This window comes from Clarias gariepinus, chromosome 5 (assembly GCF_024256425.1).
Source record: "Clarias gariepinus isolate MV-2021 ecotype Netherlands chromosome 5, CGAR_prim_01v2, whole genome shotgun sequence".
Lineage (NCBI taxonomy): Eukaryota > Metazoa > Chordata > Actinopteri > Siluriformes > Clariidae > Clarias > Clarias gariepinus.
In genome coordinates this window covers 10,862,596-10,881,973 of record NC_071104.1, presented here as the reverse complement: position 1 = coordinate 10,881,973, position 19,378 = coordinate 10,862,596, and the positions used below count along the sequence as shown (strand labels likewise).

Sequence of the window (19,378 nt, the reverse complement as noted above, 5' to 3'; positions counted from 1 at the left end):
GCGACAATGACAACTGTTTAAAGCGCTATACAAATAAAATTGAATTGAATTGTGTTGTTGGGTTTGGGAGTTTCTCAACATCCTCTTAACAATACTCCATACATTCTCTACAAAGTTTAAATCAGGCGAGTTGGCTAGCCAATCAACCATTGTAATATCATAGACAACAAACTAGTTAGTGGTTGTTTTGTTACTGTGGACATGTGCTAAGTCCTGCAGTGCTTTGTATTTTCATTTTTAATGTTCCAGCTTATTTAGGTCTAAATGGCTTCATGTCCTTCATGTCGTGGCTATTAACTCAAATGCACTCCTGCCATTTGCACATCAGTCACCAAAAAAAAACTAAATGGATTTAAGTACTTGAGTAAAAGATTTTAAGTACACAAAGCATTTCAAATGACTGCCGTTCAAATAATATTTGTTTGTGCAATAGTTCTGATAATAGTTATTTTCTCATTACAGAAGAATGCATATAGTACATACAGTATATTTAAAAATCTAGGTAACAACTACATTTGACAATATATGTTAAATATAAAGCAAGAAGTTAGACAAAAATGAAGGCTTTAAATTGAAGAATGACCAAATTTGGTGGTGCAAATGTGCTAACCCTTCTTAACATGTAAACTTGTTACAACTAGTATTTTGTTATTTGAAAATTATGTACAGTTTTACCTGAAAAGGGTGAGCCTGCTTGTCCTGTTAAGCCTGAAATTAATTGTGTTGTTTTCACACTTCCTCATACTCAGTCTCGATAGAAGATTTAATACACTGGAGATTAAGGTGCATGTCACAACCTATACAAATATGATGTGGCTAAGTTGCATTCACTCTTTATAATGACATATTGTATGAAAACCACCATAAATATTATCTCAGAATACTCAAATTTAATATTATTGGTTTAGGAAGTGCAACTTTAGCTCTAATACAAGTGGCCATTCCGGTTATGAGTGGACCTTATGTTGTGATGTTATGAGGTATTGAATGTTTAAATAAATGTGTATTAAATTGTTCTTCCATTATATATACTAAATATGATGCATTGCTAAAAATTACTAAAGTTATCTAAATTTTCTATTATTTTTTTACTGTGTGAAAAGCATAAAAACCATCGATAAAACATGAAGGATTCAGAAATGTGAATACTATAAAATAACAGAATACTAGAAAAAAGAATGAAATTTGTGTGAAATATTAGAAGTTTTTGCCTGGTACTTTCTTTTTTCCTAAAGTCTTGCTATGGTCTTGCCTTTTCGCCATTAGCATGCATAATTTAACCTTGTCACTCTACATCTCCTTAAATGATGAACGAAGGGAAACAACTTATGAAGAATGACAGAGGAGAAAGTTTTAATGGTAGGGAGAGAGACAGAGAAAGAGAAGAAAGGACTGTGTCATTGCTAATGGGCTTCCTGTTCGGTTTGACATCTTTACAGTGGGTGGCTATAGTGCATTAGTGGTAAATGAACAGAGAGATTTTGGAATTCATAACAGACAAATCTCAGATGACACACACACACACACACACACACACACAAAACAAAGGGATAGATATATGGATAGATAGATAGATAGATAGATAGATAGATAGATAGATAGATAGATAGATAGATAGATAAAACTGTTGTAAAAAACTATTTGCCCCCTTCCTGATTTCTTATTCTTTTGCATGTTTGTCACACAAAATGTTTCTGATAATCAAACACATTTAACTATTAGTCAAAGATAACATAATTGAACACAAAATGCAGTTTTTAAATGATGGTTTTTATTTTTTTGGGTGAAAAAAAATCCAAACCTACATGGCCCTGTGTGAAAAAGTGATTGCCCCCTGAACCTAATAACTGGTTGGGCCACCCTTAGCAGCAATAACTGCAATCAAGCGTTTGCGATAACTTGCAACGAGTCTTTTACAGCGCTCTGGAGTGGGAATTTTGGCCCACTCATCTTTGCAGAATTGTTGTAATTCAGCTTTATTTGAGGGTTTTCTAGCATGAACCGCCAAGTAAATGTTAACACAGTGAGCCTTTATATTTTATCATGTGTAACACTCGCGTAGCCAGAAAACTCTGGCTGTGTGTATCAGGAAAAGTGGGTGAGTCACAGGTATTGTCAGATTAATGGGCAAAAACTATATAATAAAGCTATATAGCCTTTTTAAGACTTTACTTTTATTTAGGTGCACGCACAATGACGAGAAAACGTTATGATGTTGTAATGAAAGCAAACAGGGATACAGCGCTATTCTGTATCGGTTTCTGTGAACTTGAGCGCGTCAGAAAATGAACCGAAACTCTGTGTATACTTGCCTCACAGACGTGAAAAATATATACTTACAGAAAGCAAAATGTCTGCTTTTATATAAACTAATGGAAAAGAAATAAGCTTATGTAATTCGTATGAAACGTGGATTACTACAGCGCATCCACTCACAGCGAAAACGAAAAGACATCAACTTATCAATGAATTATTAAAATGGCCAATCAGTTTCCTTGCTGTTTTCCTCGACGCATTCATAATCATTAGTCTACTTCTGCCGGTGCGTTGTTTCTTATCCCCACCCCCGTTAAAACGGCGTATTCAGAGAAAGGCTCGCCCGCTAGAGGTTATGTGCGCGCGGTCCACTACACAGCTAAAACATATTTGTATATTATGACTGAGATAAGGCATCGGCGTGCGTTTTGCACAGCGCCGCAAAGACAGCGCTTATTTAACACGTACTGTATAAATGTGTGTTTGTTATTTCTGGGAAAGAGAAATCTCTTATAAATTTCTTATATCGGCGCGCGCGTTCACGCGAACATTTTACATTCACTAAAAGATTTATTCACAACCATACTTCGGCCATTCACACACATGCATTGTGTTGTTTGTAGACACTTTTACTTTTCCCCTTCTAATCTTCTCTTTGATCAAAATGCTCCCGATATGAGCCGACACGAGCAGCTTTGTTTTAGTCAGAATATTCCTCTATCATAAAGAGAGGCGACATATACTTGCTGATTCAACACTGCAATTTTTTTTAAGGTGAAAGCGCGCGCGATGTGAGCAGCTTTAATTATTGATAATTAAAAAATTTATAAATATTCTAAATTAAAGCAGTGTAGAGTAATTAAAAACAGTGTATCACATCAGAGCCACCTCCTGATCCTGGGGAGTAAGATCTGGCTCACCTGACTACTGAGCCGTCGCTTTGTCTCCTCCTTCCTAGATTACCTGCACCTGTGTCTACCCCGTGCATGTCCCTATTTATTCCAGCCGAACCCGTAGCCCTTCGTCTGTTCACTGTTGTACCATGCCTTTTGTATCTCCCGAGTCTAATCATTGTGTTTCTTTTGTATTGACCCAGGACTGAGGGAGTCTGCAGGCGGAAGATCCTTTGTTTTTTTCGCAGAGACAAGTTCAAGTTCAAGGCTGACCGAGAGTCAGCACTGAGTTCGTCACGGAGGCTGTAAATCCGGTTTGTTTGGTGTGGCCTAGTTTAACCTTCACATAACCGCCTGCAGACCCGGTCTGGGGAAGCCTCCCCTGCCCTGTTTCATTGTGTCTTGTTTTTTTTTTTGTGTTTGTTTTGCTGGACTCTTCATTAAAACCCTCATTATTTATCTTAACCCTGCATTTGCATTTACCTTCTCCTTACAGTCATGACAGATGAACAGACCCTCCTGAACGCAGCAGGGACTCCCCTTCCTGAAGATAAACCCCCCTACCTCGATTACGTCCGACGACAGCAAGGACAGATCGACGCGCTGGGAGATCAGTCAACGACCTGGCTCGAGGCGCCCAGAACCTCGCCACTGGCCAGGCGCGCCTTTCCACGCCCCAACGCCGGTCCGCACGCTCTCCACCTCGGGCAGCCCCTCCGGAGAGATACGCAGGAGACCCGGAGGGGTGCAAGAAATTCCTCCTGGCCTGCGAGCTCTACCTGACCGACTTTCCCGATCTTTCAGAGGGAAAGAAGGTGAGTTTTATCATCCAGCAGCTAACAGGGCCGTCGATGGACTGGGCCGCAGCTGTATGGAACGCCGACAGGAGCACCACGTCCAGCTATGCCCAATTCCTTCACGAGTTTCGCGCGGTGTTTGACCATCCTGACCACGGAAGGACGGGGGAGCAACAACTGCTGAGGCTGAAGCAAGGACAATCTACAGTAGCGGACTACGCCGTGAAATTTCGGATCCTTGCCGCGGAGAGTGGCTGGTGCAGCAAGAGCTTACTCGCCAGGTTCAGAGATGGACTGCACCCTGATCTGCAGCTGGGCTGGCATGCCGGGATGCGGGTTTGTCGCTAGACAAGAGCATCCAACTGGCGATTAAGCTGGACCAGCACCTCCGCGGGCATCGCAAACTTTATCCTGCGAGAGGAGCAGGTGGAGGGTCCGAACCGCGTCGGCAGCTCAGCCTCAGCAAACCCCCCGTCGGGCCGCGCGAGGAGAGCTCGCCGGTGCCCATGGACATCCTGCCTGTCGGCCCAGGAGAGGCGCCGAAGGCTGTCGCTGGGGTTATGTTTATACTGTGGGGGGGGTACACATCAGCTCCGTAACTGTCCGTTACTCAAAATAACTACACACACTCCACCTCGCACACACCATGACTTTTGTTTACAGGCAACCTTATCATATAATAATTGTTCTGTCTCTGTGTTTGCCCTAATAGATTCTGGGTCGGCTGGAAACTTTGTCTCGTCTTCTGTCCTTTCCTCGCCGCAAGCTCCAGTGTCGAAGCTTCCGCACCGATCACAATTAAGGCTCTAGATGGCAAAACCTTAGCGTACTCGTCTGTTGAACATCTTTCCGTGCCCCTCCGGTTAAATTTTCCCGGTCATGCGGAGGAATTAAAATTCTTTGTGATTCCTCAGCTGGATCAAGCCGTCGTGCTGGGTTTACCATGGCTCAGTTCTCACAATCACAATATCGATTGGGCAATCTCACGCATCATTATCTGGGCCCCAAGGTGTGCTAAATTGTGTATACTGTCCACGTTAACGGTCCAAACAACCATAATGACTACACGCGTTTTCGCTGGAAGCACTTACGGCTTTCCAGCGCCTAAAACAAGCTTTCACCTTCGCGCCTATTCTAAAACTACCTGATCCCGAGAAGCCCTTTTTAGTCGAGGTCGATGCGTCGAAGGTGGGGTTGGGAGCAGTGCTGTCACAGCGCCACGGCCACCCAGAAAAGCTCTACCCCCTGTGCTTTTTTTTCGCGAAAACTGACACCTGCCGAGCGCAATTATGATATCAGAGTCCAGAACTGCTAGCAGTCAAAGCGGCGTTAGAGGAGTGGAGGCATTGGTTGGAGGGAGCTAAATACCCCTTTGTGGTACTAACAGATCACAGGAATCTGGAGTACCTCCAACAAGCAAAGAGACTTAACTCTCGTCAAGCCCGATGGGCGCTGTTTTTCACGCACTTCCAATTTATCATCACGTACCGTCCCGGTTTTAAGAATATAAAGGCGGATGCGCTATCCCACTGTTTTCCGACGCCGGATCTGAATTCAGATCCTGAACCCATATTGCCTCCATCACTTGTTGTGGCTCCGGTACTGTGGGACATCGACTCGGAGATGACCCAGGCGATGCAGTCCCAACCCGTGCCGCGGGGTTGTCCGTCAAGCCGAACCTACGTCCCGGAGTCACTTCGAGAACGAGTGACGATAGACACACATTCCAGCTTTTCTTCAGGACACCCCGGCGTTTTGAGAACATAACATCTCCTAGAACCAAAGTTCTGGTGGCCAAACATGCGGGAAACCGTGAAGACAGAAGTTTCGTCTTGTGCTGTTTGCGCAACAACTAAAACCCCTCGATGTTTGCCAGTTGGGAAATTAATGCCCCTGCCCACACCAAACAGGCCGTGGTCCCACATTGCCGTGGGTTTTGTAACGGATCTGCCAGTGTCTAAAGGGTACACAACTGTATTGGTCGTGGTAGATCGCTTCTCTAAGGGATGCCGATTTCTCCCATTTAGCTCGCTTCCAAACGACCTCCAGGTAGCAGAAACCCTATTTGATTCAGTGTTTCGCTACTACGGTATTCCGTAGGACAATTTTTCAGATCGTGGTCCCCAATTCATCGCGAGAGTCTGGAAAGCTTTCTTCCAGAAGTGGGAGGATGCGCACGCCGTTTTAAAAAATTCGCCGATAGACGGCGAAGGGAAAGTCCTCCGCTCCAGGTAGGCGATCAAGTACGGCTCTCGACAAAGGACCTTTCCCTCAACCTCCCATGTCGCAAGCTCTCCTAAATACATTGGCCCCTTTCCCATTGTAGCACGCATTAACCCTGTCTCTTTTAAGTTACAGCTTCCCGCTCATATGCGTATTAACCCTGTCTTTCATGTGTCTCTTCTCAGGCCAGTAGTGCGGGGGCCCTTGGATGGAGGCGTTGCAGAGCCTTCGCTCCCCGGGGCTGTGAAAATAGCGGGTGCCCCTGTGTTCAAAGTCAAAAAACTTCTAGACTCCTGGAGGAGAGGAGGTTCCCTGCAATACTTAGTCGATTGGGAGGGATACAGACCAAAGGATCGCAGCTGGTTCCCGGCCCGTGATGTGCTAAGTAGAGAGCTCATTACAGAATTCCACCTGACACGGCCTCCCTGCCCTGTTTTCGTTGTGTCTTGTTTTTTTTTTTTGTGTTAGTTTTGCTGGACTCTTCATTAAAACCCTCATTATTTATCTTAACCCTGCATTTGCGTTCGCCTCCTCCTTACAGTCATGACACAGTGCAGAATGATTAATAACATGCATGTTATGATAAGGAAAGTCTCATTCCAGGGATTAAAAACAGTTACAATGTCAATTTTAAAATGTAGAATTCAGAAGATTTTAAATTTACACAAGTTTAGGAAGAAGCCTGAAGCAAGATCCAAGATCCTCCACTTGGCTGAAACCATGCACAGTGGGGAGGGGTGCATTTTAGTTTCTCCAAATGTGTAAAGGTAAGAACAGCTGATTCACACCTGGGGAGGGTGTATTATTTGCATTTAATTGTGTCCGACATTGCAAAGCACACACAGTAACACTGCAAGAAAAACAACCTAAAGTAAATAGAAATAAGAGGCTCTGATTATACTGCATAAATAGTATTTAGTAAAACAAAATTCCAGCCGCGATATACTATACTATAACCATATTATACCAAAGATAAGTGAATATTTTAGTTATTTTAATGTTCTATTCTGTAGGTCTTTTTTTCCAGTTTTTTTTATATTTAAATTTTGATGTCTTTAAATATATATATTTTATAATAACAATAAATCGATACAAACAGAAGCTATATAACAGTTCATTCTTTGTACAAATAAAATCGTTAGCTAGTAAACTTAATTAGCTAGTTTAAATAATTTGAGCTTGAGCTGTTGTTTGTGCTGTTTTCTTTAATAATAACAATAGACAGATAGAAACAGAGTCTGTCTAAACAAAATTAATTGCAGCTGTGTTGCAAAATGTCCCTTTGTGCCACCTGGCGATCATTTCACAAATTACTTTGAATTGCGACTGATTTATTTTGGCTGTTGCCGTTTGCTGCGACAGAGTGCGTGACAGTCATAGACATTCCCCTTGAGTAACCACTGTATATACCTTGTTTAGTAGTATTTTATCATGGACTGCAGCTTGCAACAATATGGCAAAAGCAATTTACTATAAACACGTCTTTTTTTTCTTCACATTGTTTTGGTGTTTTTTTTTAATATAAAATGAGTTAACTATGATACAGTATTAATGTGTTAAATCCTCCATGCTACCCACCTGTCTCCTCTTGGATTATATTAATGTGCTCTCAATCGCTCTCAATCGCTCTGTGTTTCTCTGTGCTCATCCCTTGAGCAACACTTACTGATTCTCCCTGGATGGACAACAATTCAACTTCCTCTCTTTGTTTATCAGGATTTTACCAGAACATGTTAAAATGATTTGTATTCTTTGTAGTAACAGGAGTACATGACACAAAGCACATGTTTGGCCACACATACAGTATACTGTAAAACTGTTGTTTGCTGTTAATAAATAGAGACCTTTCTGACAAACAACTTGTTTGCATGTTAGACTGTGTCTCTCCAGGGGTCTGTGAGCACCTCGGGCAGACTATAGACTCGTTCATTCACCTACAAAACTTTATAAACTTTACACATTGCCTGCCAAAAATTACAGCTTGATGAGTATATAAATTAAGCAATTCTCCACAACTACAGAGCCATATACCGTATTTACTCAGGTTATCTTTGCGTAATATTAAAATTAGTTTAATGATCCTTTAAGAGTGACAAATATCTTTAAAAAAAAATTGGCAAATACTTTTTCACAGCACCAGTGGAACCTAATTGACAAAGTTAGGGTTAAGTGATAAAGGCCTTGTTTAATCCCCAGCACTGCCAAGCTGCCACTGTAGGGCCCTTGAGTAAGGCCCTTAACCCTCTCTTCTACAGAGGCACTATATCATGACCAGTGTTAGGGGATGTTACTTTTTAAAGTAACTAATTACATTACAAAATTACAGTCATTAAAAAGTAACCAGTTACATTACTGTGTTAATTTCAGATAAAAGTAACTAGTTAGAGTACTTTTCCATTGCAGAAAATTAAAACTCCTTTGTGATTTCTCATGCATGTTGTTTTGGTCAAGACCTTTATAATTATTCCACCATCATCACTAAGCAAAGTTTGGCTCATAATCAGTTAACTACTAATATCCCTATCTCACCTATGCGGTTTTGCACGGCACCGTAAGTACGGTTCATCATGATTCACCGCAAGTTTTGGCGCTGTGATTAGATTTCCATCTTTCCACATGCTGGTCCTCGCATGGTCAAAACGCATAGGTGAGATAGGGGTATAAACAGAGTCGCTGCTTGCACTCTACACTAAATATACATTCACATTATACATTATGTGACTGTGACTATACCTAACTGTTATCTCTCCTCTTACTTCCTAACACGTTACACCCAACACTGATCATGACTGACCCTGCACTCTCACCTCAGCATTCTAACCAGCTGAGATATAGAAAACTAGAACCTAAAATACTTTACTCCCCTTGAAGAGAATTAATTAAATTCACTTATTTCTTCTGCAAATTCACTTGTATATTAGATTCTATACTGACACATTTTCTTAAACAGATAGTACCAGCAATAACAGAACCCCTGTTGAGAATAATTAATTCCTCACTCAGCATTGGGTATGTTCCAAAATCTTTTGAATTAGCAGATTATTAAGAAACCTGACCTCGACCCCTGTCAGCTGTCCAATTACAGGCCAATATCAAACCTCCCCTTCATCTCTAAGATTCTCGAAAAGATAGTAGCAGAGCAGCTATGCTCATATCTGCATAAAAATAGCATACATGAACTGTATCAGTCAGGATTTCCTGTAGGCCTCATCACAGCACAGAAACAGCACTCGTTAAAGTAGTAAATGACCTCCTATTGGCCTCTTATCAGGGTTGTGTAACTATGCTTGTATTACTCGACCTCAGCGTTTGACACCATTGATTATGGTATTCTTCTTCACAGATTAGAAAATGTGGTAGGAATTAAGGGAACAACCCTCTCCTGGCTCAGATCCTATTTAACTAATCGTTATCAGTATGTAGATTTAAATGGTAATTATTCTGCATGTTCTCTAGTGAAGTTTGGTCTTCCACAGGGTTCAGTTTTCGGTCCACTGCTTTTTTCCCCTTCACATGCTTCCTCTGGGCAACATAATCCGTAAGAATGGTATTAGTTTTTATTGGTATGCTGACGACACACAGTTATATGTCTCAGCAAACTATATTGTCGCTAAACAATGCAGAAAAACCAGTTTATGCCTATAAAAGCATGCCTTTTCTCCAAGTCCACACTTGCGTTCTTTCACAGAAATAAGGGCAATTTCACTAAAGGAAAGGAGGTAATATCATAGTTAAAGGACTGCCTACTTGATTGACACTTAGTCATGCTGTCATGGCACTGTTAGTATGCAGCTAATGCATAACATGGGTGCTCCTCCCCCTCTAATACTGGGTGGGATGCAACAATGGATGTAGATGCAGGCAATCAGATCAATAAGGTTCTGCAATTATGAGAGCAGCACATATCAACCTTTACTGAATTTGCAATCCCATTAATAACTGCATTATGCATGCATGATCATCCCAACCGCAGGAGGCCACAAATGTGTGAAAATCAATGAAATAGTCATAGGTGGAGGGAGATCCTTAGCAGGAATTGTCCCACTGTCCTATTTGTTCTGCCAAGTGACGGACCAGTAGAATACCCTCCACATCTTGCTGGTAAATGTCAAAAATCCAGTGTAGCAAACAGCCTAAGGATTTTACCGAACCATACCATTTACAATCCTTACCAGAGGGGAGGGTAATGACATAAACCGAAGTACAAGAGTAGGAGTATGAGCAGAATCAGGGGCAGGAGTGGAATGAAGATGCTGAACTTGGAATGTAAGTGTGGCAAGGGTATCAGTGCTGGATCTGAGTGCCTGGTGTAATAGAGGCCTTGCTGGTGTGAGCTTAGCAACATTATTTTTCTATTGCTGCTGTTAACAAAGTCAGGTCTGCTGTGTCCATAATGGCCAAATTATTCTGTCAAACATGGTGGTCTTGTGGATGAAAAGATAGATGACCAGATTAAGTGGGTCCAAGGTGGGACAGAGTGAAGGTTAGCAATAGAATGGTTGAGACGTACTCTTTAGGAAAGAAGGTCAGTGTGATGTTCAGATGACACTTCTGTGTGTGATAAGATGACATCATGTCAGGGAATCAGAATGTTTATGTTGAAATAATCCAAAATGGTAACAGTTTTTTTAATCTATGAAATATAGAGCAAATGTTAAAAAAAAAAAAACAGTAAATGCAGTTGCAATAATCCGAAATGGCCATACAGTCTTATTTACCATAAAATAAAAAAAGAGTAGAAGCTATTATTTCAGCAACAAGAAAGGTTTAAGGCATAACCCTTTTATGCTGGTAGCCTTGATTGTCTGGGTAGAATTAGGTATTCTTAAACTATCTATGAGAGCTAGCTGACGAAACAGATTGGAGGCTACAGTAGGGCTAAAATGGCATAAAACAAAAAGAAAACAAAAACAAAAAACAGTGTTTGACTGATGGTACTTAGTTATTAACCTAGTAACTCAGTGTAAGGCTCTATTCAATGAAGGAAACTTCAAAGAGATTTTGTAAGCCTCTCTGAATAAGATGGTAAGGGGTTCCCAGCTTTGTGGTGAGTGTGGAGGGAATTATAGTATTGAACTATAATACAACTGTAGTCAATGAACAGCATTTTAAATAATTCCCCTTCCTAGTGTCCAGGTGAGTTAGTGTTGTGTGATAGAAGTGTGAAGACCATGTTTCTGTATATTGATTGTTTGCAGAAAACCAAGACCTTTTGTTTGAGATGAATGCAAGGATTGAAGTACATAGTCAGGCAATCTGCTCTATTCTAACTTCTGCCAAAGCATCTGCAAATATGTCCAGTTTCTTTATTGCACATTCAGATACAGTTACCATTCTTGCTTCGGTGTACTTATGTACATCGCTTAGACCTCTGTCAAATTAGCTCTCCTGATGTCTCACGATTTGAAATTGGCTCCGGAGTCATCACCAATTTGGTCAAGTATAGCAATCTCACATTTGAGCTGCTAATAATTTAAATTAATTTATAAAGCCATGAAACAACTCTACAGTGAATTTTGAAATGACTCAATAATAAAGTGTTAGTGACATAATAGCGTTTCAATATTGAGCCATTAACGAATTTTCTATGCTGCCGTAAGGAAGCAATACCAGTTCTTAGAAATTTATAATGAGATGAAAATGGTGCTTAAGAATCAATATGAATCAGGAGGTGCCAGTGGAAATTTTTGAACAAGGTTAAATTTTTTCCCAAAACTAACAAACATGGCAGAATTCACATTAAACCCAAAAGAAGTAGTAAGAAGCTGTTACTTACCTCTAATGAGCTCTCAAGAGGTCGTAACAAATTTGCATCTTTGTACTGTACATACTGTAGCAAATTCAGTCGAAAGGAATGGAGGTATTACCATGGATCTAAACAGCAGAAACATTACCTATTTTAAGATTTGCTCATAGAAATGCCTGGTTAAGAAAAAAAATACAATAAAAATCACAGCTATTCATTATTACATGCACAATGTCACGAGAAGTCAGAGGATTGGGACTAAACAGCTGTGTTCACTTGTTAGTGAGTCTAATCAGGTAAAAACTAAGATTTTACTTTGCAGCAGTGGAAAAAGCACATGTGGTCTGATAAGTCCAGATTGATGGGCACATCAGTGTAAGACAGGAAGCACATGAAGTTATCCCTAATGCATAGTGCCCACTGTACAAGTTGTTCAGTTCTAGGGTCAGCAACGTTATGTGGCAATAAAAATTAAATGAAAGTCAGCTGATGTCCTGAACGTACTGAATGACCAGGTTATCACATTTATGGATTTCTTTCTTCCCTAAAGTAACAGGCACATTCCAGGATTCACATTGCGAAAAGGTTTTTTTGGGAGCATGACACAAGGTGTTTAAATAGTTTCCAGTTATATGTTACTTTATTGAAACAAACTCTTCAGGAAGAATCACAGCCTTATAAAACAGCTAACATAAATAATGCATAAACCTTCTCAAGAGAAATAGAACAGGTAGATACCATCTATAGCTTCCTAGCTAATGATTTTTTTTTTTAATATTCTGGACAAATGTATCCAAAAAAGTTTTCTAGTGCTATAATAAGCAATCATGTAAAAGGGAGCGGTTCTAGAGGGGGAGCACGGGGTGGCACAAGCCAACCTGACCCTACACCAAAGCACCGCCAATCATTCACTGGCTTAGAGTGCCATCACTCACTGCTTGATCTGCAAAGGGTAAACACAGTTCCACGATTTTCGAAACAGAAGAGAGCGACGCCCACCACCACACATCACACTGCTTATGGTGTGTATACAGTAAATATATATATTTTAATATAGCTCTAATAGCGCATGTTTGTCTGATTATTTTCGCATGACTGACCCACAGACTGCTGAATAGAAATGATTTAGAAGCAGTGCTCACCACCAAACAAACAGTAAACAGATAAATGTTACTTTATCAGCTGTTTTTTTTATAAATACATGGATTTTCAAAAATATTTTCCCAAAAATACTACATGATTTTCAGTGTCTTGTGCAGGAATACATTGGATTTAATACTATGCGTATTAGAGCACAAAGCATTGCTCAAGATTTTGGAAATCATGCTTAATGTTTTTTAATCCATTATGTATTTTAAATTGAATCTGATTTCTTGTGCATCCATCACCCCCATACACACACATACACCCTGACTGGTTCATGCTCCCCCCTGTGCCAACCCACTTATACCAAATCCTAAAATCATACTTCCTCTGTATAAACACTGAATAGTGAAAGTAAAAGCAAAAAGAACATATAAAAAGCAGCGAGCAATACGTCTCACTTCTTATAAAAGAAAAGGTAAGTTTAACATTTGCACCTTAGATTAATGATGGCACATTTCTAAAAACATGCTATATTTTTAAATGCCAAACCATTTTTTAAGTTACATTTGTGAACACAGAACTAACAGTTATTTTCAAGTTTTAGTTTCTCATTTGTTTTTGTCCACTCCATTCACCGTTAATAATGTGCACGTTACACAGGTGTGTCCTGGGGAGTTTTTCAAAAAGTCAGGTAAGTTATCACTGTATCACCGGATTACTGTTCACCGTTAGATAAAAATACCCTGCTTATCTCTTATCTTTGTCTTGCTTATCTCTATTCCAAACTTTTGGTGAGGAAACAGATGGTCCACCTCTGCGTTGTAAAATAGAGATACGGTTGGTTTTGCATTCCCAACATCTCTTTTCACTCAAACATGCACTGAATATTTTCTGTATATGTGCTTTATATGAATATAACGGCATATGGGAATTTTTTTCTTTCAGGGATAAACAGTTGGTGTCCTTTGTTAAACAACATTATAAAAATAAACATGGGTTTATACTGTAAATATTCAACATAAGGCAGGCAAAGATAAATTCATCAAACAAAATGAACTAGGCAAGAAATGAGGAAACTGGAAGAAGATTACAGCTGAGACATCAACACTTACCAAGACTTGGCAACTATTGCTAACACACCACAAAGTGTATATGTCACAATATGAGAGTGCATATTAACCTTATTAACTTGGGTTGTTTGTAAGTACTTTCTATAATAATAATAATAATAATAATACTTTTCAACAGTACAGATCCAAACATGGGATCATCTGTATCCAAACCTGGTATGTATCACATACTATCAATAACATCTTGTGGCTTTGCTAAAGGCAATTGGGGTTGACTGTATATTTTACTGATTAGGTTATTTATTGTTGAGGAATATGCAGGGCCTATCAAAATGTCTTGGTTTTTGGTATTTCGTATCTGTAGATGAGGGTGTAGGGAGAATTTTCACTGTAGTTTGATCTCATGAAAGTTAAACCAGATACTTAAACAATAAACTCTCGTAGGCAATTTATTTTTCATATAGTTTGATATAGTTATAATGTTTAAATTGTATTATTTCAATTGTTACTTTTCCCTTTCTTTCAAATAGACTTTATAACAGTTCTCGCTAATAAACAAGTAAAAAGTGGAGAAACCATTAAGCTTTTCTGCAAGTCAAACAGTGAAGTTGTAACAGCAACATGGGAAAAGGATGGGATAAAGTTGAGATGTGTTAAAGACAAGCACTTTATTAGAGAACATGGAACAATGTTCTCCTTGGAAATTGTCAATGCTCAGGAAAGTGATAATGGGAAATACACTATAGTACTGAAGAACAAAAAGGGGGAGATTTCATGCTCTTCCCATGTCAGAGTTGGTATGTAAGACCATAAATAATTACTCCATTAATACTATCAAAAATACCACAGTCAACTCTATAACATTACTACTTTTACTATTACTACTACTACTACTACTCATACTAACAATGATTATTATTAATTTCATCTTACAGAACTTACGGAATGGAGGACATTTGATTTAAAGTAAGTCAGTTTAATTATTTAAATACATATTAATTTTTGTGTTAAAGTACACTATAGTTAATTTCAAATATAATAAAAAAAGATTCTTAGCAGTCTATATGATTTCCAATTACCTTTACACAGTAATCTGTGCTTTTTCCATGTGTTAAATATATATACACAAGACACACCCTCAATTATTGACAATAAAGGAATTTTGTTGTTGCTTGGGACACTTATTTTAATAAGTAGTGGACTGTACGTGTAGATTGTAAAATATTGGTGAAGCTGTACTATATAAGAAGAATGTTTTATCAAGCACCTTCCGATTTTAAAAATAAAGGATTTCTCCATAACTATTCATAATCCATAAACTAGACTTCCTGTTTTATTCTTTTTGCAGTCAAAAGAAATTGATTGATACTCTAAAGGCATTTAAAATATGTAATAAAGTCCCAGAACTCCACTTCTTGCTGTATGGACCAGTTGGCGCAGGGAAGTCTAGCACCATAAACACCATCAAAACAATTTTTGTAGGACGTCCGTTTGTCAACTGTTTGGCTGCTGCCTTGTCTGAGGAGAGTCACACTAAACATGTGAGTTTATACTGCAACTTTCCTAAGGGTTTATACTGCAGTCTAAAACTTTACATCTGCTCTTTATATTCCATATGTATCTGTATCTTTGTCTATGCTTGTGCATTTTATTTTACAATGGGAAATGTGGTCTGTGGTCATGTGGTCTGATGAGTCCAGACTGATGATATACCAGAGAAAAGGGTGCATCAGGATGAGAAAGGAAGTGCATGAAGGGATATATAAAGTCATATTAGTCAAGTGATACAGTATATACAGTTAAGTTAGTTTTAATTCTCTGTTTTGTGGTGATGAAAATATAATTATATAACCACACCAGAATTTAATTCAGTTTTGTTTTATTTAAGCTCATTTGATGACAAGAAGCAGGACCACAGCAATAACATAAATTTGAATATTCACAGTTTGACAGATACGAAGTTCCAAACGAAAATGGCTCTTGTCCTTTTGCCTTCTATGACACAATGGGTGTGCAAGCAAAAAAGGGTGTTCTCGTAGAAGATATCATCAGTGCTCTTAAAGGGCACATAAAAGTTGGGTACATGGTAAGATAAAATATCTTACATTATTACACAATTTAAATTAACTTTGTGTACAATGAATCTAACCAGAATTATAATTGTCTGCATTGTGTAAACCAGAACAAAGGAAAACAGAAATGCAATAGACTAACTTGATATGCATACAGAGTTCCCTGTGTTGATTTCAGAAAACCAAACCCTAAATTCACTGAATAATTCTTAGGATTTTCTTCTATCGGAGTTTTATATTGTATCATTCCCAATATTGCCATTGCAATCCACGCTCTTGAACAGTGTATGTACTGTAAACATCTAACTCCAACAGTGTATATACTGTAGTTTACTACACAAACCAACCAGACACCCCATGTTAACATTCTTATTTCTTTCTTTAGTGGAACCCCACGATCCCAATATTAGAAAACAGCATGTATTATCGCAAAAATCCTAGCTTATGTGATCAGATGCACTGTCTGCTGTCTATTATACCAGCAGACAGATTTGCATTTATGGAAAATGATTTCATCAAGCAATTTAAGACTGTCAGTAAAGCAGCACGTGACCTAGGTAAGTTGTTCATACAAAAGGTTTTATTACAATGTTGTTCAATGTGCTTATGCTAATGGTAATCAAAAACAACATTAAATTTACACTAATGCTTAACATTAAGGAAGCTATTTGAAAAAGCTGGAAATAAAAGAATACCATTAACTCACTTAAGTTTAATCCCCCACTATGTTACAGCACTTATTCCAATGCTTTAGTGGTTGGATACCATCAAGGTAGAATTTTTTTTCAGTATGCTGGTCCCATAACTTCTATATTCCAGTCATGTATGATATAATTAATTAACCACAATTAACCAGCACAGCATGTAACCAGTGCAAAATTGATGTGGAGCAATAAAAAATCAAAATATCGATCAATACCTATGTACATCCAATAAATGAATAGTATAGCATCCTTAGTAATAACCTTTGTTACCTACTGTAGGTAATATTGTTTTGTGTTTGCTGACTGTTTGCTGACTACAGGAGTCCCTCAAGTGGTTTTAATGACAAGAGTAGACAGCGTTTGTGAAATGACAAGGGATAATTTGTACAACGTCTACAAAAGCAAGAAAATCAGGGAGAAAGTGAGTAGTTTAGGCATATTTGTAAATATTCCTAAATAATTGCACCATGTTAAAAGTAAAAAAATATATAAATATATACTTTGTGTATGTTTTGTGGATATACTGTATGCAGATGTATGATTGCAGCGACAGACTGGGTGTCCCAGTGAACTGCATATTTCCCATCAGGAACTACCATGAAGAAACCCAAATAAGAGAGGATATAAACTGCTTGATGCTGGACGTTTTGACAAATGTTGTATACTGGGCTAATAACTATGTTAATAAATGGAGTGGAGAAGGGTAAAGATTCACCCAAACAGCATGAGGAGTTTTTAAAATGCAGATGACATATTGAAGTGTTACACTGGAGTGATACACTTATATCAGTGATCTGTTTCCTGGAGGGGTGCAAGTGTGACAGATTAGACAATGTGCACCACAAGCTTTAATACAGATCAAGTAGGAGAGAAACCCTTAATGAGTTCTGTTTACCCTTAATAGTTCTGTTTATCAAATATGTTCTGATTATTATTTTATGTTTATTACGGTTAGTCATAGCAGCTGAGACATAGTAATTTGTGTGCTATTTTTTATGTTAGTATCACTTTAACACTCGGTGTTGTAAGAGTAAGATGCAGTTACCAAATGATTCCAGCAGGAGGTTGTGCAACTATGTTGTTGAGGTATGCAAAGTGCACGTGGCCTACTTTCTCCCAGTCATTACACAATTGAGTTGAGGAAAGTTGTCTCCGTGCATCTGTTACACAAATACCTCCCTTTTCAGTTATGGGACCTTCATAATAACTACTTATAATTACATGCGTTTTAAATAACTGTATGCGAACATATCTCCAGGAAAATATTTGTAGTACATTATGCCTAATTATTTTGATGTGAATTAAATTGTGTTAACCACATTAGGCTTTTTATGCTAACAGCATGGTAGTCTATATAGTAGTGGTACTCAGTAACCATGGTAACAGCCACATGGCTAATCCTGTAACAGGAAGTTGATGCTGAAGTTGTGTTGTCAATGCAGTGTTCACTAAGTGCTGTTTGTGTTGTATGTGTTAACTAGGAGTCCGAGTATAGCAGAAACAAGCTGAATTGCAGTATCTTTTTTGAATTCCTGTCTGTCTATCCTGTGTTTCACATCTCTAATTAGGTTCAGATTTTTGTAGTGTTTTTGCGTTATTAACAGAATAGGCATTAACATATATGTATGTATGTATGTATGTATGTACTGTATGTATTGTATGTTTTTATTGCTGTACTTCAATACTATTTGTACAGTACACAGATACAATTTTTTGTTGCAGTTGAATACTTTATTTGGTCAGAGAACTATGTACATACTGGCATTTGTTGTGTTATCGATTTGCATTGTACGAATTTATGTCGATAAACCAGTCATTACACATTTGAGCTGAGGAAAGTTGTGTCCGTGCATATTTTACAAATGCCTCCCTTTTCAGGGCTTTTACACAAATTATAAGACAAATGGATACATTATTTTGAAGAGAATCAATGATATAACTTTTAAACTGCAATTACCTTGTCACTGCCTCCTTGCTCCATGCTAAAATATCTGTTAACTAAATTCTGCTTAGGAGATCCTGGGACAAAACATCTCCTTGAAGCAATCCTCCAGAGCCTCTTTAAATCAAGGGTCAACAGGCATTTATAATTAAAGCCATTTTAAATTTACAATACAGACAGGGAATGCTTTAATTCCTCGATGACTGGGTGAATATATTCCTGAAGAGATTAATTCCCCTTAATCATTAAGGAGTTCTATGCCACACACTTGATGGAAAAGCTCTAAAACTCTCAGCATACAAAAAACACAGATGTCACTAATCAGCTCAGAGCACAAATGTTGTGCTAAATCAACCAATCTTTGCAAAGTATACGCTATTGTGAGTCTACTACAGACTATACCAAGCCTTTATTGGGATTTGAGTGCCTTACTGTGTATAACCTTTGCAAGAAACTCTTGGATTTCAATTTTGTCTGACATTCCTTGTACCATTAGCCCATCTTCTGACCTAAGGTGTTAGTTTTGAATAGTGTGTAAATAAAACAGTTTACCTGAAATTGCATCCTCCCATCATCCATTTATGATGTA

General features: G+C 38.5%; 1 protein-coding gene across 1 annotated transcript; it reads left to right on the top strand.

The window, feature by feature from the left end:
- The first annotated feature begins 13,412 nt into the window (after positions 1 to 13,412).
- Positions 13,413 to 19,256, top strand: LOC128524315 (interferon-induced protein 44-like). The gene is made up of 12 exons (XM_053496832.1): positions 13,413 to 13,476; positions 13,662 to 13,692; positions 13,805 to 13,838; positions 13,947 to 14,122; positions 14,250 to 14,287; positions 14,602 to 14,868; positions 15,007 to 15,037; positions 15,420 to 15,612; positions 16,017 to 16,157; positions 16,529 to 16,700; positions 17,168 to 17,268; positions 17,381 to 19,256. The coding sequence occupies exons 5-12, from the start codon at positions 14,263 to 14,265 to the stop codon at positions 17,552 to 17,554; spliced, it is 1,104 nt and encodes a 367-aa protein (XP_053352807.1). The 5' UTR covers positions 13,413 to 13,476; positions 13,662 to 13,692; positions 13,805 to 13,838; positions 13,947 to 14,122; positions 14,250 to 14,262; the 3' UTR covers positions 17,555 to 19,256.
- Positions 19,257 to 19,378: the final 122 nt, after the last annotated feature.

Bases quoted from the DNA above. Each gene is read 5' to 3' on its own strand.
- LOC128524315 (XM_053496832.1), top strand. From the start codon at position 14,263: ATGGGATCATCTGTATCCAAACCTG. The intron at 15,038-15,419 runs GTAAGTCAGTTT...TTCTTTTTGCAG, and splicing joins TGGAGGACATTTGATTTAAA to TCAAAAGAAATTGATTGATA. The intron at 15,613-16,016 runs GTGAGTTTATAC...GAATATTCACAG, and splicing joins AGGAGAGTCACACTAAACAT to TTTGACAGATACGAAGTTCC.